The 25,370-nt window shown below is 43.4% G+C and overlaps 1 protein-coding gene across 1 annotated transcript in view; it reads right to left on the bottom strand.

Moving 5' to 3' along the window:
* The window catches only part of CIC (capicua transcriptional repressor), a 1,784,113-nt gene that overhangs the window by 73,432 nt on the left and 1,685,311 nt on the right, over positions 1-25,370 (bottom strand). Inside the window, exon 17 of the mRNA XM_044080802.1 lies at positions 1,167-1,438. Within this exon, the coding sequence (XP_043936737.1) occupies positions 1,167-1,438 (272 nt within the window). The remainder of the gene's footprint in view (positions 1-1,166; positions 1,439-25,370) is intronic.

The raw sequence follows: 25,370 nt of genomic DNA, 5'->3' as shown, positions 1-25,370 counted from the left end.
CACATGACAAAACAAAGAAGTTGCTTGGCAAGTACAGACAGGCCATGACAGACATGGAAAAATGGAGCAGAATAATGTGGCAACAACCACTTAAATAAATACAGAACAAGATTCACAAACTAGATGTCATGAACTCATCTTAATGCCCCATTTTCACCTCCTTCTTTCACAGCTAACCTTTTACCTTACCATACTTCAATGTCAATTCATCTTCTTACTTTTTCCATTTCTCAACATATTCATCTAAACATCTAGTTTACTGCCCACTGCTACTTTTGCACAGTTCACCTGACTTTGCTTTCTCCTCCACAACTCCCATTATTTTCCTACCACTTCATTTACTATTCACACACTCTTTCCCAGTCACTGGACATTCCATTACAATGTCCCTCCATCTAACCCTTTCCTTACATTTTCCCATTCATTTCCTTCTTCAATTTCCCCAACTCAGATAACTCATATAAATACAATAACCCAAACATGCAGCACCGAGCTACTTGCCTGTCTCAATACTTTCAGCTTATTACCCATATTTTGTTAGTGCACCATACATTACAGCCCACCTTTCTTTTCCTCACACTCTTGGTCAATGCCCTTTCTCCTTTCTACATCTAACTATGCAATACCATACTTTTTTCACATAACTACTCCCCCCACCCCCCACAACCACAAACAAAACTTCTTTTCCATTCTTCTGAAAGACTGCCTAGCATCTTCCATTATCTTACCATGTTTCTGCTCATTTGGAACCACTTTCCATAAACACAAATCCCTCTCACAAATTCAGCATTCTTCTTTTCTTTCACTGCTTACTACAACATTCTCTGCATTCTCCTGATATTCACTACATTGTCCTGACATTCTCTGCATCGTACTGCCTGTTTACCTCTTTAGAGATTTATTGTTTTAATGCTAATTCTCCATTTCCTCAGAAACTACTTATTCTTCCCTACCCAGCTTTCAACGCTTCTGATTTGCTTTGTGTTTCAGAACTCATTTACTCATTCTTCTAAAAAATATGTACTTTAATGTTGAACATAGACTACACTGAATAAGTGATAATTCATCATTTACTACTCTCCTATGCTTCTGTATTTTTAGAGTTTCTGTCTCTTATCACAACCACTCAAGCAATAGCAGCCAGTATGAGCAAAGATATCACTCACTTGTCCACAGAATCAAATGTCCTCTTCAGAGGTGGGGGTCTCACTTTGACTTTTTTCACAGACCCATCTTTCTTCTCAGGGGTGTCAGTTGAACTGCCCTGGGGTTTGGCTGCCTCAGTGCTTGCGGTTGCAGAGGACAAAGATGAAGACACTGATGGTGACAATGATGAAGAAGAGGTGGAAGAGGTAGAAGGCACAGAAGTAATCTGCACATCAGATCTACAGTCTGGCATTGGCCCTTTCCAGTCTGAATTACCTGCATACCTGCCAGGCTGCAATTCAAGAAAAGAAAATGTCACTGTAAAACAGTCATTCATTAATTAGTTAGCATGTATTAGCAAACTTCTTTATCTATTTTTACTCTGTCGAAGACATATATATTTGTTATGAAGCACATTCCAGGTTTCAAACTGAAGTCTTTAGTCCCTTAATACTTTAATCGTTCCTCACTTGCCCAGTTCCTAATACCCCAATAACTAAATAGTAGAGGTTACCCAAACTGCACCTGCTTCACATTCAAGACTGTATGAACTCAACAGTTATTTACTGTTACCATGCTTTGGCTTATCCAAGCAAAAGACAAGACTTTCATATGAAAGATGCCCACAGACCAGCCCTCTTGTTAAATAATAAACAAAAATAAAATAACTAATTAAAAAACAAAATGATGATCTGATGCAAACTAGATAGAAGAAAGAGAGAAAATCAGACCTTAATATACGAAAAAAAAAGTAATTCTAAAAAAAGGCAGCATAATCCCAAAACTAAGAGGAGATTCAAAACAGAGTGATGACATGAACCTCTGGCAAAGTACAGTTGTGTACACTTACCATAAATGTAGATGTTCGAGTGCATTCACTGTTGCAGTCCTAACCAATGGATTATCCGGCTCCCGGTAGCCCTCGATTGGCCAGAATAACAAAGGTAAGTAAATATGACATTGGCTGTCGTCGGTTGTAAAGGACGTCAGGACATCCGATACAAAGGGAGGCAGCCGATGTCACTTCCTCAGTCTTTCTTGCCATAACAGTCAGAAGCTCCCAGAAAACAAGGCTTAAACCAAAAGCAACTTTGGCAAATAATACCAAATTTAGCCTGTACCTTAGGAAAAGAGAATAGGAGAGGACCAAAAAGGGGAAGGAGGGAGGGAAACCAGGACCTCAACAGTGAATACACTCGAACATCTACATTTATGGTAAGTGTACACAACTGTACTATGTTCATCGTGTTTCACTGTTGCAGTCCTAACCAATGGGTTGATTACTAAAGCCCAGAGAAAAGGGAGGAGGAACCAATAGAACCAAGGATTGGAGATAATGCCCTGCAGAACAGCAGTGGCAAACCCTGCCCTGGCTCTGGAAAACACAGGCAAATTATAATGCTTTATGAAAGTGTGAACAGTAAGACCATGTGGCAGCCTCCAAAATGTCTTTAGTAGGGATACCCCTTAAAAATGCTGCAGAAGTGGAAGCTGCTCTAGTTGAGTGGGTCCTAACCCCTTGAGGAGGAACCTTACCATAAAAGGAATAACAAAAAGTAACACAATGTGCAATCCATTTAGAAATGGTTTGGGCTCCAGGGGCAAAACTGACCAATAACTGTGCTGATTTCCGAAGGTCTTTAGTCTGTCTAGGTAAAACCTGAGATGTCTGTGCACATCAAGAGAATGTAGGATCCTTTCACCTCTATTTCCAGGATTAGGAAAGAAGGTAGGAAGGTGTATGGACTGATTAAGAGTCAGGCTAGAAACCTCCTTAGGCATAAAGGAGGGGTTGGTTCTCAGAAAGACTCTATCTGCATGGAAAATAAGAAAAGGCTCCACAGCCATCAAAGTTTGCAGCTCTGAAACCCTCCTTGCTGAAGTTATAGCCAAGAGGAAGGCACTCTTCCAAGAGAGAAATTTTAAATCTGCAGTGGCAGCTGGCTCAAAAGGAGGAAGAGTGAGTTTCTCTAGAACAACATTAAGATCTCAGGCTGGAGTAGGTGCCCGTCTGGGAGGTTTTAAGTTGCAAGCACCTCAAAGAAACATTTTCATCAGGGGATGAGAGAAAATGGGTTGCCCAAAAGAACAATGGGCAGAAATGTCGGAAGCATGTATCTTGATAGAGGAAAGAGAAAGATCACCCTGAAGCAATTCAGTCAAGTATTCCAGGATCAGAGGAAGAGTAGGCTGAGAAGAAGATTCCCCTCTAGCCTGCATCCAATGAGAGAATCTTTCCCATTTGCCAGCGTAGGAATTCCTAGTGCTAGGCCTCCCGGCCTCCCTCAGCATGTCAACCACCTGCTGGAAAAGGGAAGAAAAGGAAGGAGTCATACAATGAGCCAGGCTGCCAAATGGAGAGACTGAAGATGAGGATGTAGAATACTTCCCCCTTCCTGAACCAAAAGATCTAGCTTCAGAGGAAGATGCCAAGGAGGAAATTGGGAGAGACTGCGAAGCAGTGGATACCAATGCTGTCTGGGCCAGTCCGGAGCTATGAGAACAGTCCTTGGTCATTCGTCCCTGATCTTCAATAATACTCTGGGAAGAAGAGGAAGAGGAGAGAAGGCATAAACTGACAGCAGCGTCCAAGGGAAGGACAGAGCATCCACTTTTCAGGCTCTGCTGAGATGCTGTCTGGTGTAAAAAAGAGGAAGAAGATGGTTGTCTGGGGAGGAGAAAAGATCCACCTAAGGAGTGCCCCAACACTGAATGATGCTGTAAAAGACTGCTCTGTTCAGCTGCCACTCGTGAGGATCCAGGGTTTGTCTACTCAACTAGTCTGCCAAAACATTGAACCCTCCTGGAAGAAAGTGAGCTAGGAGATGCAGGCCCAGGGATACTGCTACAGACCAGAGATTCATGCTCTGCCTGCACAGGGGGTAAGAATGAGTCCCTCCCTGCTTGTTGATGTACCACATGACTGTGGTGTTGTCTGTTCTGACGAGCAGGGTCCCTGGAGAAAGAAGATTCTTGAAAGCTATTTAGGCCTGCTGAACTGCTATCAACTCCTTTAGATTTATGTGCAGGTGCATCTGCTGGGCATTCCAACGTCCCTGCATGCATCTGCCATCCAGGTGTGCTCCCCAGGTGTAGTCCGATGCGTGTGTGGTCAGAACTTGAGTGGCAGGAGGTGGTCGAAAAGGCATGCCTTTGTTTTGTAGACAGGCTGGTGCCCGCCATAGAAACTCTGTCTGCAGACATGGAAGCAGAGGAATCATCACATCCAGGTCCTGTGTGTGTTGACACCAAATGTTCTTGAGGTACCATTGCAATTTCCTCATATGCAGTCTTGCACATGGAATCATGAGAATGCAAGAGGCCATGTATCCCAGAGCTTGCAGGTATTTCCTTGCAGGGAACTGGGACAGGCTTGCCAAGTCCTTGAAGTAAACTGAAAGGTCCGCTTCTAGTGGGTGAGATGTATCATCTGGACGGCTGTGTTCAGACTCGATCCCAGGAATGTTATCTCTTTGGATGGTACCATTTTTGATTTTTCTTCATTGAGAGTGTAACCCAGGGAAGAGAGAAAAGTCTTTACAAATTCTAGATCCTTTAACAGCTGTTCCTGAGAATTTGCTTGAATTAGACAGTCGTCCAAGTATGGATAAATCTGAAGTTTCTTCTGCCTGCAAAAACCAATGACTGGAGCCAGACACTTTGTGAAAACTCTGGGAGCAGTAGATAAGCAAAAGGGCAGCGCAGAGAATTGATAATGTTGCTTGCCCACCCTGAAACGAAGGAAATGCCTGCAACTTTCTCTGATAGGGATGTGCAGATAAGCTTCTTTGAGATCCAAAGTTACCAGCCAGGAATCCTTTTCTAACATTGGCAGCAACTGATGCAGAGTGAGCATTTTGAACTTTGGAATTACCAAGAAAGAGTTCAGAATGCATAGATCTAGGAGAGGACGCCAGGTGCCTTCTATTTTTAGAACTAGGAATAGTCTGGAATAGAAACCCTGGCCTACCTGCTGAGCAGGAACTGATTCTATTGCTCCCAGATGAAACAGAGACAAAATTTGTTTTTCTACTTCTGTCCTTTGGTTTGGAGGAGCATCCGGGAATCCTTTGGGAACTAGAAAGGTGTGGAAGGAAAACTTGTGCCCTAGGGTTACAGTGCTGAGTACCCATTTGTCATCCGTGAAAGTGGCCCAGACATTTGCAAAAAAGGCCAACCTTCCCCCTAAAGGACTCTCCAGGCAGGCAAGAACAGGCAGAAGTTGGATAAAGTAATTGAGTGTGTTTTGATTAAGATGCAGGCTTAGAACTTCCCGCCTTGGAAGTGGAAGCCTGCCAATGCTTAGACCTTTGAGGGGTAGCCACCTGCCCCCTAGAAAGGTTCTGTCTGCTGGAATCAGGAAACATCCAACTCTTAGAAGGGTAATTCCTGCTAAAGCGAGGAGGTTGAACTTGCAGAAAATCCTTAACAGTTTGCATAGACTTGGCCTCATCCTCCATCTTCTTGAGCACTTCCTCTACTTTGCTGCCAAAAAGATTGTCCTTATGCAAAGGTACATCTAAAAGCTTAGCCTTGATAGGCTCTGGAAGGGGCTGTTCCCTGAGCCAAGCATGCCTTCTAATAACAGATCCAGTAGCTGTAGCCCTGCAGGATGCTTCTAGAATGTCAAAACCACAATGTAAAGAATGTTTATTGACAAGACTGGCAGAGTTCAGCAAATCCTGCATATCCTTATTCTCTACCAGAAGAGGCACACTTGCTATTCTAGACTTAATAGCCTCCAAGGTGTGCTGCTGGTACTTCAGCATATGTAAAAGACAATTAGTAGACCTAATAACAAAAGCGGCAGAGGTATAAACTTTTTCACCCCACCTATCTAGGTTCCTAGATTCCCTGTCAGAAGGAACAGGATTTTTTGTAACAGTGGCCTTAATAAATAACCTCTGGATCAGCCAATGGATTCCTGAAAAGAAACAGATGAGAATCAGGGAATCTATAGTACCTGTCAGGTTTGCTGGGAGCAGGAGGAACCGAATTTGGAGTCAAGGAATTTTCCAGAAAAACATCATCAACCACTTCCAACACTGGGGGAATAGCCAGAGGCTTATGCTGAGGCAAATCCAAAAACTCTCTAATCCTTTTCTTAGATTGGGGATAATCCTGACTTTCCCATTTAAAATGCTCCCTGAGAGTATTCAAAGCATCACCAAAAGGGAAATCTTCTGGAGGAGAAGCAGAAGGGATGGACTACTCTGCATATGAATTCTCGAAAGGAGAAAAAGCCTGAGAAACTTCCTCTTCATCAGCAGAAATGCTAGAAGAATCAGAACCAGAAAAAGACAAAGCCTCAGGAGAAACATCCATACCCCTTTTAGAAGGAGGAGGCTGTGAACCCGTAATAAGAGTCAAAAGGTCATTAGCCATTTTAACCATTTGGGATTGAGGGGAACAAGAAGAAACTTGAGCCTGCTTTTTCACAGACTTACGAATGGAAAATTTAACTGCAAGTCAGAAGGACTTGGGACACCTGGCAACCGCCAAAGTTGCAGTAGAGGTCGTCGGTATGAGCTTGCTGACTGAATGATGAACGGAGGCCTCGGACACCGAAGTCAGCTTAGTGGCTCCAGATACAGCTGAAGAGGCAACAGGCAAAAGGTCAGAAGGCAAAATGGAGGCCGGAGGCGTGGGGGACTCTGAAATGGTCTCAACCAAGGCCTGCGGTTGAAAATCCGCGGACTGCAGGGGCTGCAAAGGCTCCTCACTGGCTACCGCATGACTGATGACCATCTTAACATCATCCAAGGACTTGACCTTCAGAAGCCTGTCGCGGCCCTTATCCTTATGTTTCCTGGGGATATCCAAAGCCAGAAGACCATCGGATACCATACCAACAAACTTAGGCCAAACTCCAAAATGTTTAGCTAAAAGCTTAGCCCGACGACGAATAGTATGCGGATTAAAGGAGGCACAGAGATCACAGTTAGGAACGTCGTGGTCAAGGCCTAAACAAATAATACAATGGAAATGAAAATCTCTATGGAGAATCTGCTTTCCACAGGTAAGACAATTATTAACCTTTTCTGACATTCGTTAAAGCAACAAAAGAGGATCCCCAATGTGGTGCTTAGCTGTAGTTGACTTTAAATTTGTAATCGGATACAAAAAAGGTAATCTGCTGACTGGCACTTGTGCAAGAAATGCTTCTGCTTCGCGCTCCGAGGCAAGGAAGACTGAGGAAGTGACGTTGGCTGTCTCCCTTTGTATCGGATGTCCTGACGACCTTTACAGATGATGTCATATTTACTTACCTTTGGTATTCTGGCCGATCGAGGGCTACCGGGAGCCGGATAACTCATTGGTTAGGACTGCAACAGTGAAACACGATGAACATCAGCACTTTCCATGACACTAGTTTCATGTGTAGCAAACAAGCGAATAGGAAAAACCGTAGGTCTACACATCCAAACAGATGAAGAGTTATCTTCATTGCTCATCTTTCCCCTAGGTCTTTTTCTCCCCACTGCCTGATGAACTTCAGCAGCATCATTCAAGCAGCTGCCAAGCTTTTCCTTCCCAGTTGCAAACTTCAATCCCAGGAGCCATTCTTGTGTGTGTACATTACATAACACCAGACCTGTTACTGTGTGATGACTTGTATGTGCACATTCCATGGCTATAGCATTGTACACTGCCTATGGGGGGGACAAACTTAACCCTAATGCCATGCCCTAATTCACCTAGACCCTGCTAAGTCTTAGTCTTGCCACATGTCAAGCTGGTGGCAGTCACTCACTCCCCATCCTTCCTAGTCAGCTTCTCCGCAGCCTAGACCACTAGTTATAACCAGGAGGTTAGGTCATACTCTGGGCTTTATCCTTCTACACCACAGAGCCTTCACTTGAGCTGTGTAGTGCGGGGATATCCACGACACATTCCCAATACCTCTGCAGGGAGAAAAGGCTTGACAGTGAATGACGTACAGGATGATCCCAATGAAGTTAACAACTGCAATGTCAAAATGTATGACTTCTCCCATGTGATGGACATGCGCAATGACTGCACACATGGCGGGGACAATAAGAGCTCCAAAGTCAAAATGGCCTGGTTGGAGTCCATCAGCAGAGAGTCATACAGGTAGGGAAATGCAAAGAGATTCTTAACCTGCATCATCTCCAGCACCACAGCCAAGACTGTAGGGGCAAATGAGGTACTGAAAGTACTAATTCTCATGTTTAAATGGGGGGGGTCCTAACTTGAAGTGCCAATAAGCATAAATTATGCCTACTAATATTACACAGTGCCCCACTAACAATAAAAGTATTATAATGTGAAGGTCAATTATCTGTAGCTTCACAAATGTTAAATGAAAGTGTGAAGACCTTGAGTTTTAATATTTGAGATTAGGAACAGACTAGTGCAAAGCTCCATGCATAACTCCTCTGCCAATCTAAGACTGCAAGTGGACCATAAACCCCTCCATCATACCTGGTTTAATTGAAGAACTGGCACAACAGTCGTAACCAACTACAGGACATTATTCTGGAAGATCATGTCCAGGATTCATCTGTACTGTATTACAGCACTCCTGACTTAGGTGAAACTGAAGAACCTGCCTTTCATTGACAGCCCAGTGAAAACGTCAAGGGAACAGTTAGACTAATGAAGAACTGAGATGGTAGCCCTGGTTAGTTTAGATGATTTCTCAGGAGGCTAAGGTTGAACAATGAAGGTGTTTAGGTAGCTTTTGCTAGTGCACAGGTTAATTTTCTGTTACAAAAAAAGAAAACTAATGTGTCCCTGGATAAGTAACGGAACAAAATCACTACTGTTGATAGAATTTCTCATTTCTGGAATTCTTAAATTTCTTAAGCAGGATCGCCAAAGATGACTAGTAGGAAAACTGCAACAAACTTAGAAAATGTTACTGTTCTTTCAAAGGAAAATGTATGAGAAGCAAAATAAGCTGCATTAAATCTTTATCATATAAAACAAAAATAATGTAAACAATTGTTCAAAAGATAGAAGTAAGAGAAGATGCACTATACTTGTAATTTCAGTCAAGTGTAAGATGTGAAAAAAGTTTTTAAATAAATGAAAATATACGTGTACGTATCTATACACTCACACACATATATGGAAATGAAGACCTGTGCAGCATACAAACGAGTGTTAGTATTAGACAAATAAAAAGAAGTTATGTGCCTACCATAACGTTCCATCTGTGTTATCCACTTTCATTCTTCCTCAACTGACTGGTTCAGATCCGATCCTCGGATCGGTCTTGGCCATTACCAAAGCTTGTAGTAACCAAGAACTCTTGAGCTTCTTCCTTACCCATAATGCACCAACCCCAAGTTACCTCAGATCTTGTTTGCTGACATTTTACCAGAAAAAAAATGTTTAACATGCATAAATATATGAGATGTAGGTTTACTATCATTTTGTCGATCGCAGTTCGTGCGATTGACAACATCTCGAATTTTGCTGTAACTAACTCATTAAGTCGACAAAGAAAATGTCAGAACTGACAACAGCGAATGCAATACAGCATTCGCTGTTGTCAGTTCTGACATTTCAATGCAGCTCGCACTATAGTGGGGATCGGGAAATGTACCCTTTCCCTCACTTTAGTGCGATCCTGGAGTTAGTATATTTAAGTAGCAGGGGGTGTGGGGGGGCACAGTAATGGTGTCCCCGGAAGTGTGGTGACTGTTCGAAAATGTCGATGTCAACATTTACAGTCACCACACTTCGATTTTATTGTCATTCGTTGTTGTTAGTTTCAAGGTTTTGCCTCGACATAACCGTGATTCACTGTTGTGCGATCCAGTTAAATGACAGTAAACCGAGAAGTAAAATTGCATGTGCTCAATACAGGAAGAATCTATATCTGGAGCTCAATATCAATGATGTCCCTCTAACAGCTCATTCTTCTTTTTTTCTTCTTTTGTGAACAGAAAGTGGGTGTTGGTGGGCATGAAGATGAGGAAGAATGAAAATGAACAGTACAGATGGAACATTGGTACATAACTTCTTTATCTGATGTTGTCAATTTTCATTTTATCCTCAAATGATGGGATAGAGTCCCCAGCTACCTATAATCCTTGGTGGACTCTAAGGAAAGATATTCCTGAGCACTGCTGAACCAAATGATGTTCTACCCCTGGAGACCAGATCCAATTTGTAATGAATAATAAAAGTATGGGGAGTAGCCCAAGTTGCTGCTACACATAAATCGTCAGTGGACGCTCAAGAAAGAAAAACAGAAGAAGTTGCCATGGACTTAGTTGAATGAGCTTGTACCGGTTGTGGAAATGTAATACCCAATTTGATACAAATAAATTAAATACAAGCAGTTAGCCATCTGGTTAAAGTTACTTTTGCAACTAGTTTGCCCAATTTCAATTCTGCAACGGAAGCAAATAACTGGTCTGTTTGTCTGATGTCTTTTGTTCTATGCAGGTAAAAAATTTAAGTGTCTGTAAACATCCAATAAATGTAATATGTATTCACCCTTGTTAGCAAAATTAGGGAAGAATACTGGCAAATTAATGGATTGATTGATATTAAATTCTGACACCGCCTTGGGAAGGAAGGAGGCATTAGTTCGTTGAGTCATTCTACCCTTTGTGAAAGATCAAGTATGGAAGTTTTGAAGACAATACTTGAATCTCTGAAATTCATCTAGCAGATGTAATGGCAACAACCAAAAGCTGTTTGCTGAATTTCCTGTTTGCACTTAATTTTAAATCGTTTTTTTCTTAAAACTTGCATATTTTCTGTCCTTGACCTAGCACTCTTGTGTGGGGTCATTTACTGCACTGTTATAACTTGATATTACTTGTGAACCTCTGCTATCTCTGTAAAAAACAAAAAAAAAAAATCTTGCTTTTTTCCCACTTTTCTGAGAGTTAAAAAGTTCAGTTACAGGCTTGCTGTTCCTGAACTGTTTGAAAGTTTCTGTGAGGCCATTTTTGCTTGGGCTGAAGGAGGGTCTCTGTGTTTATCAGTGGGAGTGACTAACATTGAGCAGCTTCCCTGCCCGCCGGAGAGGTGGTTACTGACTTGAAACTGTAGTTTTATTGGCCACTAGGGTCATTTCCATAACTCCTTCATCTTCCTCTCTTAAAACCTAGTTGTCTTTTCAGGCTTGTTGGCTGTTGGTGAAGCACCTCCAAGGGAAAAAACGCTGAGAAGAAGGAGCCACTTTTGAGATTTTAAGTATTTTTCTCTGTTTATTTGCTAAGTTTTTCTGCATAGCTGCCTAGCTTGAGCATTTTCTGGCTTGTTAAACTTGATTTCTGTATTAGTAGCTGTATTTAGAGCACAACCAAAAGCTGTTTGCTGAATTTCCTGTTTGCACTTAATTTTAAATCGTTTTTTCTTAAAACTTGCATATTTTCTGTCCTTGACCTAGCACTCTTGTGTGGGGTCATTTACTGCACTGTTATAACTTGATATTACTTGTGAACCTCTGCTATCTCTGTAAAAACAAAACAAAAAAAATCTTGCTTTTTCCCACTTTTCTGAGAGTTAAAAAGTTCAGTTACAGGCTTGCTGTTCCTGAACTGTTTGAAAGTTTCTGTGAGGCCATTTTGCTTGGGCTGAAGGAGGGTCTCTGTGTTTATCAGTGGGAGTGACTAACATTGAGCAGCTTCCCTGCCCCCGGAGAGGTGGTTACTGACTTGAAACTGTAGTTTTATTGGCCACTAGGGGTCATTTCCATAACTCCTTCATCTTCCTCTCTTAAAACCTAGTTGCTTTTCAGGCTTGTTGGCTGTTGGTGAAGCACCCTCCAAGAGGAAAACGCTGAGAGAAGAAGGAGCCACTTTTGAGATTTTAAGTATTTTTTCTCTGTTTATTTGCTACGTTTTTCTGCATAGCTGCCTAGCTTGAGCATTTTCTGGCTTGTTAAACTTGATTTCTGTATTAGTAGCTGTATTTAGAGCACAACCAAAAGCTGTTTGCTGAATTTCCTGTTTGCACTTAATTTTAAATCGTTTTTTTCTTAAAACTTGCATATTTTCTGTCCTTGACCTAGCACTCTTGTGTGGGTCATTTGCTGCACTGTTATAACTTGATATTACTTGTGAACCTCTGCTATCTCTGTAAAAAACAAAAAAAAAAAAAAAAATCTTGCTTTTTTCCCACTTTTCTGAGAGTTAAAGTTCAGTTACAGGCTTGCTGTTCCTGAACTGTTTGAAAGTTTCTGTGAGGCCATTTTGCTTGGGCTGAAGGAGGGTCTCTGTGTTTATCAGTGGGAGTGACTAACATTGAGCAGCTTCCCTGCCCCGGAGAGGTGGTTACTGACTTGAAACTGTAGTTTTATTGGCCACTAGGGTCATTTCCATAACTCCTTCATTTGTCCTCGAGGAGTGGTTTAGGGCAGTGACTTGTGGTTTGTTGGCCAATTTGGGTCATTTCCTGTCTTTTCCAGCCCAATTTAGCGGAGTTGCTACTGTTGCACACTAGGGCAGCGCGGTTAAGCAGGTTTAAACTATTCGGCTACCTAAAGTCCACTCTTCAAATTTTCCCTTAAAACTACCTTCCTCGAACTATACTACTGATCTAATCAGCTTATCCTATAATTAAAAGATCATCTCTACTTGACTCCAAGTAGACTATTCTCTATCTGTTAAACGTAGCACTTGCTCCTACAATACTTATTACCTTGATACGGCACTCTTGTCATAGATAGTACCAAAAAGGCAACCCCATTTCTCGGTCACCCGAATCTTTTTAAAAGTTTTTGTCTATTCCTTCTAGCATGTCGAGGATCAGTTGCTAGTGTCCTCTCCTGCTCAGCTGGTGAACCTGGGAATATTGAGGCAATGTTACAATTGCCTCATGGACAACCCTCCTCCTCCCACAAAACACAAATACAGAGATGCAACTACGGCCAAACTGGAGGCTGAGCTCTCTCAACATAGGACTGGCAAGACCAGTCAGGAGGAGAAGGTTACCACACACACTATAGACCCAGTCTCACATATTACCATTACAACCTCAAATCATACACATAAACACACAAAGACATACTCGAGGCTCTGATCAAAAATCTACCAAAACAGCAGAGGCCACCAAAGCAGACACCCAAACAACCACCACCTCAGAACACAACACCTGCAACACATAGACCTCACAGTCAGAGTGTCAAACAGTCACAGCCCTTAAGGCCAAACACAATGCCAGACACACTAGTCATTGGTGACTCCATAGTCAGACACACTGACGTCCCGCCACCAGACTGAGTAAGGAGAAGGTCACAGTAAGCTGCCTGTCGGGCGCTAGAATCCGCCACATAGCAAGCACTCAGGTCTCTCAACAGCAGGTACAAATATGATTCAGTCATTGTCCACGCTGGTGTAAACGACCTGAGACTACATGAAAAGAGACATTGAGGAGCTCTCTGATTATGTAGCCCAGACAGGTATGACCCTGACCTTGAGCAGTATCCTACCTTCACCAAGAATGATGCCACAATACAGAGATAAGATGATCAGCTTTAACAATTGGCTTAAACACTGGTGTCATTCAAAGGGGATCCAGTGTCTGTCTGCCTGGGATGACATGCTGGACAAGCCACGCTTGCCGCAAGGGACGGCTTGCACCTGTCACCCTGGGATTCGGATATTGGCAATAGTGCCTTTTTAGGCAAGGCTCAAATTCTAAACCTACCACCCTAGAACACAAAAAGGAAAAACTAAGGGTAATGCTGCTCAATGCCAGAAGTCTAAATCTCAAAATGCAGGCCCTTCTCAGTATGGAGAACATCGATGTCTGTGCTGTGACAGAAACCTGGTTCAAGGCTCCTGAGAGCACCCCGCTATCAGGTTTTACCTCATATCATGCTCCGCCCCAAAATCTGGACAATACCAAGAAAGGAGGGGTATCCATATTCATCAAGGACACCCACACCTCAAGACTGGTGGCAAGATGCATCGGAGACCATCCAGGTGCAATTAACCATAGGCAAGACTGCTCTGCAAATTGTAGCATGTTACAGGCCACCTCACAAACTCAGGAACCTCACATGGCCTTCCTGAAAACACTAGAGGGGATAAATGTATCACCAAACACCATCATACTAGGTGACTTCAATTACCCTAATATAGACTGGGAACACTACTCAAGCCCAAACACCCTAGCCCAAAAGTTCCTGGAATTCATAAACTCAAATGCCATGGAACAACTAGTCACCATCCCCACAAGAGGAGATAACATACTTGATCTCATCATCACGAACATGGGAGCACAATGTTCAACACCGGAGGTCACTGGTACCACTGGTGAGATCAGACCACAAACTAATCTCGCTGGAGGTCCTCATCCCACCCCCACCTGAAATAAAAGACCACAGTAAAGAACTTCTCAAAAGCCGACTTCACACTTCTAAAGACTAGTGTGGTCTCCTTTAAGGCCCGGAAAACAGTACTCAAGCCGCTGAATCACTTACAAATGCCTTCTACCAGCACCTGCAGGACTGCATGGATAAGGCAATCCCAAGCAAAACAAAGACTCTTTTGTACCAAAGGCAAGCATCCAGTCTGGTGGACCCCAGCCATAAACAAACTCTACAACAAAAGGAGGAAGCTACTACAAGATAGAGCAAAATCCTTAAAAGGTAAGACACCCTTGATCACTATAAGTAAAAACTAAGAGCTCTCATAAAATCATCCAAAGCAAATTTGAGAGAAAAATAGCTAAAGACTCAAAAGACAATCATAAGGCCTTCTTTAGCTATGTTAGAAACCTGGGAGGAAACTCCCAGATATGCTCAGAGCTAGTTCAAAATGATGTGAAGATTACTGATCCTACAGACATTGCCAACATACTGGCTGACAGGTTCAGTGCAAACTTCTCCCTCCCCCAAAGGAGGAGATATCTATACCAAACGATTGCAGCCCCCAAACATCTCCAGCCCAAGTGAGAACTGCTCTCTCCAAGCAAAAACACAGCATCCATGGGACCTGATGGTGTCCCCGGCTGTGTGCTCCATGAACTCAATGAGGAATTAAACCCACAGCTAGGACAGCTGTTTAATCAAAGTCTTACCTCTGCCAGGAGTGGCGCACTGCAACTGTGGTACCACTTCACAAAGGCGGTGCCTCCACCGACCCTGGAAATTACCCATTAGCTTGACAAGCCTTATCTGCAAAGCCATGGAGAGGATCATAATGGACCTCATAAATAAAGACATAGGGAATTTGCAGACTTTGGATCCAACCCAGTTTGGCTTTGTCAAAGGCAGATCATGCCTTTTAAACTTGGTTGACTTTTTCAAACAGTCACCAAAGCCATTGATGAGGGAAAGGCAGTCCATACAGCCTACCTCGATCTGGCTAAGGCCTTCGATACAATACCCCATTCGGGTATCATTGAAAAAAATGTCAACCCATACATCACAAGATGGGTTGCAAACTGGCTGAGTGACAGAACCCACAGGGTCAGAGCTGCTGGCGCCATGTCAGACTCAAAGCCTGTCACAAGTGGTGTCCCACAGGGCTCAGTCCTGGCCCACTCTTGTTTGGCATCTACTTTAAGTACAAGCAAACACAGGAGGGTTATGGCTGACAAAGTTTGCAGATGACTGCAAACTGGGCCATAGTAGAAAACACATCTGACACAGATATCCTTCAGAAGGGTCTCACAGAAACGGATAACTGGTGCCAGAGCAAGTTAAATGCCAAAAATGCATAGTCATACCCTTCGGAAAACAAGGTTACCCCTAGCTACCAAATAGGTGGCAATCCACTGAGCACAGAAGAAGTTATCAGGGACCTGGGGACCCAGGTTGATAGTAGTCTGTCATTCGACACCCATGTAGCTAAAGTAGTTAGGAAGACCTTCTACATTGCCCACCTTATCATGAAGGGATTCTCATCTAGATCAACCTGGGTCATAGTCTCCCTTTACTCATCACTCATCAGACCAATGATTGAGTACAATGCCCCATTCGGAATGTATCTGACCCGACACTTGCAGCAGCTGGAGAGGCCACAAAAGTTCCTCACCAAAAGGATAAAGGGTCTCAAAATCTGTCCTATGCTGCCCGACTGAAAGAACTCCAGCTCTATTCAGTGCTCAGAGGTGACCTTTGCCTAACATACAAGGCCATGTCAAACCCAGATTTGATGAATATGCTTCACCTCAAAAATCTAGATCCATCAGAGCCACAAGGGCGGAGACCTAAACCTTGACACGGCTATTAATAGGACGTGCTGGAGGATAGATTCATCACCCAAAGACTCCCTATGCTGTGGAACAAAATCCCGGTACATGTGAGGCAGAGCACCTCGCTGGCCTTGTTCAAGAGAAATCTTGACCAATGGATGGGAGATCGCAGATATACCCCAGGGATTACCTCAGTGTCACTGCTCGACAGAGGCACAGAAAAATAATGGGTATAGTTCCCCATACTAAAGGGGTGGCCTAAGCCACAAAACGATGGGCTAGGCTTGTAAATGCCCTCGGGCAGATAGCCTAGTATGAACCTATGAACCTAAGTAGAAAAACAGTTTTCCAAGTGAGATACTTAAGGTCACATTTAGCTGCTGGCTCAAAGGTGGAATATATTAGAGCTTGCAGTACCAGATTGAGATCCCATGGGGGACTAAGGCCCTTAAACGGAGGTCTCAAAAGTAGAGTGCCTCACAAGAAACTCTACACAATTTTTGAGAGGCTACTGAAGACCCTTCGAAGCCAATGTGAAACTTTGATATTGCTGCTAACTGAACTTTAATGGTTGAGGAACTAGCCCCTTCTTTAAAAATTAAGGATAAAAACTTGAGTATGTTATGTACCATAGTGGAAAATGGCTCAACATGATTTTGTTGTGCACAGTAAACAAATCTTTTCCACTTACTTGTACAAAGTTATCTTCTTGAAGGTTTATGGAAAGTTAAGAGAGTATGTCAAACAGGGGAAGACAGCATTGTTTGTCTATTAATGGAATTGGAGAAACCAGGCTGTCAGCCTGAAATTTGAGACGTCAGGATGGATTATGACCTTCGGTGAGACAGGAGGTCTGGAGTTGGATCCAGGATCCATGGCTGGTGAAGTAAGCAAGACCAAAGGAAGGGAAACCAAATCTGTCAAGGCCACTATGGTGCAATGAGAATGACTCTGCTTTTCAACCTGACAAATTTCTATAGAAATTTTGGAATCAATGGGGTTGGTGGATAGGCATAAAGTAGAGCAGGGGCCAATTGTAAAGTAGAGCATCCCTCTGTGATTTCCTCTATGGGTGGATTAGAGCAAAGTACCTGCTGAACTTGTTTAAGGAAGAAGCAAAAAGATCGCAGCAAGGCTGGCCCCATCAATGAAAAATCATTTCTGTCACATTCTTGTTTGAGCCCACTATTGTGGTAGAAGATCGCACCTGCTCAGTTTGTCTGCTATAACATTACAACGGTTATTCCGTTCCACAAAGGAGGGGCCACAACTGACCCTGGTAACTATCATCCCATAAGCCTGACTAGCCTGGTCTGCAAGGCTATGGAGTGCATCATCATGGAACTCATTAACAAAGACATTGGGAACCTCCAAACACTTGACCCGACCCAGTTCGGCTTTATTAATAGCAGATCATGCCTACTAAACCTGGTTGACTTCTTCGAGACAGTCACCAAGGCCATAGATGAGGGAAAGGTGGTTCACACAGCCTACCTTGATCTCGCCAAGGCGTTCAACACCATTCCTCACTCGGGTATTATAGAAAAACTCACCAGCCTGAACATAAACCCCTACGTCACAAGATGGGTTGCCAACTGGCTTACAGACAGAACTCACACGGTAAGAATAGCGGGCTCCAGGTCCGACTCTAAACCAGTCACAAGTGGTATCCCGCAAGGCTCGGTTCTGGGACACCTACTGTTCGGCATTTATTTCTCAGAAGTACAGGCAAACACAGGAGTACTATGGCTAACAAAGTTCGCCGATGACTGCAAACTGGGAGCCATAACTGACTCTCGGCTGACACGGACATCCTTCAAAAAGGCCTTACTGAGACAGACACCTGGTGTCAAAGTCATGGCCTCAAGCTAAATGCCAAAAAATGCATAGTCATCCCATTTGGGAAAAACAAAACACCAACGAATTACCACATAGGCGGCAGTCCCCTTAATAGAGAAGAGGTAATAAGAGATCTGGGAACCCGGGTAGATAGTAATCTCTCCTTTGACAATCATATTGCCAAAGTAGTTAGGAAATCCTTCTATGTGGCCCATCTAATTACTACAGGGTTCACATCTAGAAATAAAGAGGTTATAGTGCCTCTCTACTCGTCACTCATCAGGCCCATTATAGAGTACAATGCCCCATTTGGGATGTACCTCACAATACACTTCCAACAGCTTGAAAGATGACAAAAGCACCTCACCAAGAGGATTACTGGCCTCAAACATATGTCTTATGCAGCCCGACTGAAAAAACTCCAGCTGTACTCAGTGACATATCGCTTACTCAGAGATGATCTCTGCCTGACTTACAAAGCCATGTCCAACTCAGAATTGATGGACATGCTCCACCTAAAGAAATCCAAGTCACTGCGAGCCACGCGCTCTAGTGAGCTAAACCTTGCCACAACAATACATAGAACATGCTGGAGGGATAGATTCCTGTCACAGAGACTCCCCATGCTTTGGGACAAAATTCCTGACTACATTAGACAGAGCCCCTCACTAACACTCTTCAAGAGAAGCCTTGACGAGTGGATGGGTAACAGAAAATACACCCCTGGGATCACTTCATTGGCTCCGCTTGACAGAGGCTCAGTTAATTAACCAATGGGGCAGCGAAAGCCGACACATTCTGGCTAGGCTTATAAATGCCCTCGGGAAGATAGCCTAGTACCTACCTATGAACCTATTAAGACTTCCCTGGAATGTGTGTTGCTATAAGAATGCGGTTGGTTGCCCATTGCCACACTCTGAGTGCTTCTCGATACAAGAGGTATGATCTGGTCCCTCCTTGTTTGTTGATCTACCAAACTATTGACATTGTCTGTTTGAATTGCAATCGTCCCCAAAGGGAAGGCATCTTGGAAGGCTTGCAACGCTAAGAGCACTGCTCTCATCTCTAAAAACACTGATATGCAATTTGGCCTCTTCGGGGGATCAACTGCCTTGGACTGTTTTCCCCTAGAAAATGCCCCCATCCCACCCTGGCTGGGAAGCGTCTGTGATCACTATGACCTTGGGCTGAGGGGGAATGAATGGATGACCATTGGAGTTCCCCCCTGCCACTGGGGGAGGTTCCTCCATGTGTGTCCTGGAAAGGACCCTGGGATTTCCTGAACAACATATTTTGGCCACCTCATTGATTTCTTGAAAACAATCTCTGAGGGATCAAACAACGTATGCTCACTGCAGACAGGATCTTTCCAACCTTCTCACACCTGGATAATGTGCCCTTCACTTTGGGGCCAAACAAAGACATGCCATCAAAAGAAGCATTGACGAACAAAGACTTGAAGGGCGCTACAAAATCATATAAGTGCATCCAGGCATGTCTCCTGATGGAAATGCCTGAACCTGCTGCCACTGAGGTTCCTTCTTCTACATGTGAAGTAAGCATCACAGATGAATTCAAAATAGATTGCAGTGTAGCCAGTTGAGAAGTCACGGATGATTGGACTTTTGACAGTTCCTAAATCAAATCCCTCTGTAACCTTGTAAAATGTGCCAAATAATTCATTGACCTTAAGGTGAGGGTCGCTGAAGTACAGACACGCTTCCCAAACCTGTCCATCACCGTAGACTCCCTGTTAGGGGGATGAACAGTGAAACTCTCTTCAGCAAGTTCCTTTTTTGTGGTCACCACCATGACCCCCCTTTAGCCCAAAACACCCTCCCCGAAGGTGGTGCCATAATCTTGTCCTATCTCCTGGGTATGGGTTCAGCTGTGTCATGTTCCTTCCATGCCTGACAAGAGACCAACACAAGAAGCTCATTGGCAAACGGAGTAACCCAGGAGGTAGATGAGCCAGTAATGAAATCCTCCAGGAATACAGACTCCTCAGATGAAGGGTTGCTGGACGTCCAACTGCCTGTCTGTTTTAGGATCTAAAGGATGTCTCCAAAAAGACATATTCAGGAGGTGACTGTGGGGACCCTTCACCTTCATCATCTGTGACTGACTTTTGTGGAGAGTCTAAGTGCTTACTCTTGCACTTCTTCTTACTAGGGACCTCCAAAGTGGGATGCTCCAAGGAAGTATCAATAGTATTTGAAATCTAAGAAGATATTCTTTACTTGGATACAGCTTTCCCCAGAGCCCTGGGGTGAAAGGAAACAAACTGGATGCTCTTAGTCTTATCTAGGTAAAATCTAAATTGTCTGTGAATGCCAAGGGAATGGAGCACTCTCTCACTGTCATTTTGTGGGGAAGGAAAGAACGTCGCTAAATGGATAAACTGGTTAAGCGAAAGTTCACTGACCACTTTAGGCATGAAGGATGGGTTTGTATGAAGGGAGAGCCTTTCCTTATGAAATATCAGGTATGGTGGGTTAGCCATGAGTGCTTGCAATTCTGAGACTCGTCTGGTTGAAGTTAGGGCTACAAAAAGCACTGTTTTCCAAGTGCTCATCTTCAAGCTAGCTGTGGCTGCTGGCTCGAAGGGGGTAATGGGGAGCTTTTCTAGAATGAAGTTCAGGTCCTAAGGAGGAGGGAAAGGTTTTGTTGGACGCCTGATATAAAGTACCCCTTTAAGGAAAAGTTTTACCTCTAATCTAGATAACAATGGTGGATTGAGAGGTAAGCAAGCAGAGATAGCTGATAAATGGACTTTCACTGATGAATATGAAAGTTCAGGCTTAAGGAGCTCACACAAATAAGACAAAACTCGGGGTCCAGTCCAAGGTACCAAAGAAAAAGAATCCAAACCAGCCACCAGAGAACAGTTAATCCAGTTTAATAACAAACACAAGTATATGAACGCAGACACATTAAAATACAGCATTTTCATTTAAAAACTTCATCAGATGTGGATAGACAGTTAGATTAACATATTTATTCCCTCCAAAATACATAGAAAGCCAATAAAATCAAGCAATCAATTAAACAAAATTGTTCAGTCTTTCATTATCATAAAACTCATGAATATTCATTACAGTCAACACATAGTGTTAAAAGAATTATGGAGAGGGATTGAAGTTCTTTAAAATTCTTTAAAATGCATTACAAAGCCCATAAACGTGCTTAAAAATCTTATAAATAAATTATATCATATTGTAAATAAAATATTTCATTTTTAACTTTAAAACAAAACCATTTCTATGTAATGCTCAGTAGGAGAAAAGTACAGTTGTGTATACCTACAATAAATGTAGATGTTCGAGTGTCTTCACTGTTGCAGTCATAACCGTAGGGTACTCCTGCCGGCAGGCAGCCCGAGGTCGGCCAGAATATCAAAGTCTGGGTCCGGCGTCGGCTGTTCCAGCTATAACCCTGACGTCAGAGCGCACGGGTATAAGGCTGACAGCCGATGCCATCTTCTCCAGCCTTTCTTGCCCCTGATGTCAGAAGCCCCCATAAAAACAATAGGTGTCCCAAGGGAAACACAAATACACCAGAAAGGAAGTGGAAAAGGAAACACAGAAGCAAATAGAAACAAGAGGGGTCTGGAGGGAGGGAAACACCGACTGCAACAGTGAAGACACTCGAACATCTACATTTATGGTAGGTATACACAACTGTACTATGTTCTTCGTGTTTCACTGTTGCAGTCATAACTGTAGGGTAGAATCCCAAAGCAGAGGATACGGGTGGAGGTTATGAAGAAGAAGGAGCAGCTAGAAGACCCTGCAAGACAGCAGAGGCAAAGCCTGCCCTAGACTTAGAGTACAAAGGGAGGTTATAGTGCTTGGAAAAAGTATGCACAGAGCTCCAAGTGGCAGCCTCCAGAATGTCCTTGGTAGGAACTCCTCTGAGAAAGGCTGCTGAAGTGGCAGCTGCTCTAGTAGAGTGAGTCCTGACGTTACCTGGAATCTGTTTTCCATGAAAAGAGTAACAATATCTTATTCCATGAGCAATCCATTTGGAAATAGTTTGTTTAGAAATAGCTTTACCTAGAGAACTGGAAGCAAAAGAAATAAGCAATTGATCTGATTTTCTGAAACTTTTAGTTTTGTCCAGGTAAAAACGTAGTTGCCTGTGTACGTCCAATGAATGCAAAATCCTTTCCCCCTTATTTTGGGGTTTTGGGAAAAAAGTAGGTAGGTAGATAGTCTGATTTAGAGCCACTCTGGAAACTACCTTAGGCATAAAAGTAGGATTGGTCCTCAAGGAAACTCTGTCCTGATGGAAGATGAGGTATGGTTCCACGGCCATGAGGGCTTGTAACTCGGATACCCTTCTGGCAGAAGTCAAGGCCAACAAGATAGCTGTCTTCCAGGATAAGAACTTAATGTCCGCAGAAGCAGCAGGCTCAAAAGGAGGCAAAGTAAGCTTTTCCAAGACATAGTTGAGATCCCAAGGAGGGACAGGAGGAGTTCTAGGAGGATTTAAATTCTTAGCTCCTCTCAGAAATTGCCTAACCAACTGGTGTGAAAAAATGGGAGGATCACAATTGAAATGAGCTGAAATAGCAGAAGCATGAATTTTAATGGAGGAAAAAGAAAGACCTTTAATCAAAAGGTCTGAGAGATAAAGAAGAATAGATGAAATATCGGGTATTAAAGGATCAGAGCCACGATCCTGCATCCAAATACAAAATCTTTTCCATTTAGCAGCATAAGATTTCCTTGTACTAGGACACCTAGCTTCCAAAAGAACATCCAAAACCTGTTTAGGAAGAGAAGAAGGAATCAATTGCCTTTGATGAGCCAAGCTGCCAGGCAGAGAGTCTTGATTTGAGAGTGGAATACCTGACCCTGATGCTGGGACAGTAGAGAATGGGTCAGAGGAAGACTCCAAGGAGGTTCCAAGCAAAGGTGCAGTAGAGTAGGGTACCAAAACTGACAAGGCCATTTTGGAGCTATTAAAATGATCAGTCTGGGTTTGTTTAGCTTTATCTTTAGCAATACCTGAGGCAGAAGAGGAAGAGGAGGGAAGGCATAGCCCGAAAGATTCCTCCAGCTGAAGGACAGGGCATCCACTTTCCAAGCTGTCTTGTGGAAGGCCCTGGTGCAAAAGAGAGGCAACTGATGGTTGAGATGGGATGCAAACGGATCTATCTGAGGACAGCCCCAAACTGCAGTTATCTTGCTGAATACGTTGGGGTCTAACATCCATTCGTGAGGATCTAAAATGTTTCTGCTTAGGCTGTCTGCTAAGAGATTTTGTTTTCCAGGAATGAACTGTGCCTGAAGATCCAGATTCAAATTTAGGGCTGTGTCCCATAAGGTCATGGCAAGTCTGCAAAGGGGGTAAGAGTGAGAGCCCCCTTGCTTGTTGATGTACCACATGACCATGGTATTGTCTGTTCGAATTAGCAGAGGTCCTGGCTTCAAAAGAGTCTGGAAGGCTAGAAGCGCATTTTGGACTGCTAACATTTCTTTCAAGTTGATGTGCCATAGGAGGTGTTTGTTTGTCCAAGAACCCTGTTGGCATTTGTCTAGAAAATGAGCTCCCCATGCATAATCCGAGGCGTCCGTGGTTATGATCTGAATAGGTTGAGGTAGACGAAAGGGCTTGCCTTCGTTCAAAGCACATGCCCTGGACCACCAAAGGAATTCCTTCTGGAGGCAGGGAATCAGTGGAATCATTGTATCCAGACTGTGGCAATGTTGAGACCATACACTCTTTAGGTACCATTGAAGTTTCCTCATGTGAAGCCTCGCATTTGGAATCAACAGGATGCAAGAGGCCATGTAGCCCAGAGCCTGCAGGTATTTCCTTGCAGTGAGCTGAGTCAATGCTGCCAAGGTCTTGAAAATTGAAGCCAGCTGTAACTGTTTTTCTGGCGTAAGGAAGGCCTTCTGTAAACTTGTGTCCAAAAGAGCTCCCAAGAAGATCATTCGTTGAGAAGGAATCAAATGTGACTTTTTTGTGTTCACTGAGAATCCCAGTAGTAGTAGAAGACGTTGAACAAAATGCAGGTGTTGAAGTAGAAGGTCTTTGCTGTCTGCCTGAATTAGACAGTCATCCAGATAGGGGTAAATCTGAATCCCCTGAAGTCTGCAGTAAGCTACTACTGGAGCCAGGCATTTGGTAAAAACTCTGGGCGCAGTAGATAAGCCAAATGGCAGTACAGAGAATTGAAAGTGTCTCGAGCCTGCTTTGAATCTGAGGTACTTTCTGCATTGAAGCCTTATGGGGATGTGTAAGTAAGCCTCTTTTAAGTCCAATGTTACCATCCAAGCATCTTGTGAGAGCATTGGAAGAAGTTGTTGAAGTGCAAGCATTTTGAATTTTGGAATTTCCAAAAAGGTGTTTAATATTGAGAGGTCCAGAATAGGTCTCCAGGAGTTTTGTTTTCTTGGGACCAGAAAAAGTCTTGAGTAAAAACCTTTTCCCACCTCTAAAGGTGGAACAGGTTCTATGGCTCTTAAGGCTAATAAAGCGTCCACTTGAATTAAGGCCTCTGTCCATTGATGTTTTGTCAGATCTGGCCAGCCGGAAGGCCTTGGCAGAGTGTGAAAGTGGAATCTGTAACCTTTCAAAATCACGTCTAACACCCATTTGTCCTGAGTAATGTGAGTCCAATTTTGGTAAAAAAGAGAAAGTTTTCCTCCGAGAGGGGCATCCAGGAAAGGAGGACCTGAAGCCCAACAGAGGGAGTCATTCAGTCTGCTTTTTTTGGGTCTGAGATCTGTCTTCTCCCCTTCTAGGTGAAGAAGCAGTCCACTGTCTAGATCTGTAAGAGGCCTGAGCCTGAGACCGACCTCTGGAGCGTCTATATCTTCCCCTTTGAGGCCTGTCAGAGGTGGGAAAAGACCAATTTTTGGAGGGCCAATTTCTGGAAAATCTAGGAGGCTGTACTTGCAAGAAATCTTTTACAGTCTGCATAGACTTGGCTTTTTCTTCCATCTTTTTAATAACCTCCTCAGCCTTAGACCCAAATAAGACATCATGCTGAACAGGGGCATCTAGCAATTTTGCCTTAACTTGTTCAGGTAAATTCTGCTCAGGAAGCCAAGCATGTCTCCTGATAACAGTACCAGAGGCAGCCGCCCTGCAAGAAGCCTCTAAGGCATCAAAACCACAATGTAAACTATGTTTGCTAACTTGTTCAATTGCATGCAACACATCCTGTAATTCCTTGTCCTCAGCACATGCAGGAAAAGTAGAAATCCTTTGCTTTAAAACAGATAAAAGAAACT

Source organism: Protopterus annectens, chromosome 8.part0 (genome assembly GCF_019279795.1).
Source record: "Protopterus annectens isolate FY-2018-M chromosome 8.part0, PAN1.0, whole genome shotgun sequence".
Classification (NCBI taxonomy): domain Eukaryota; kingdom Metazoa; phylum Chordata; order Ceratodontiformes; family Protopteridae; genus Protopterus; species Protopterus annectens.
Note: the sequence above shows the minus strand (reverse complement) of the source record. Positions and strands in the feature narration are given on the sequence as shown.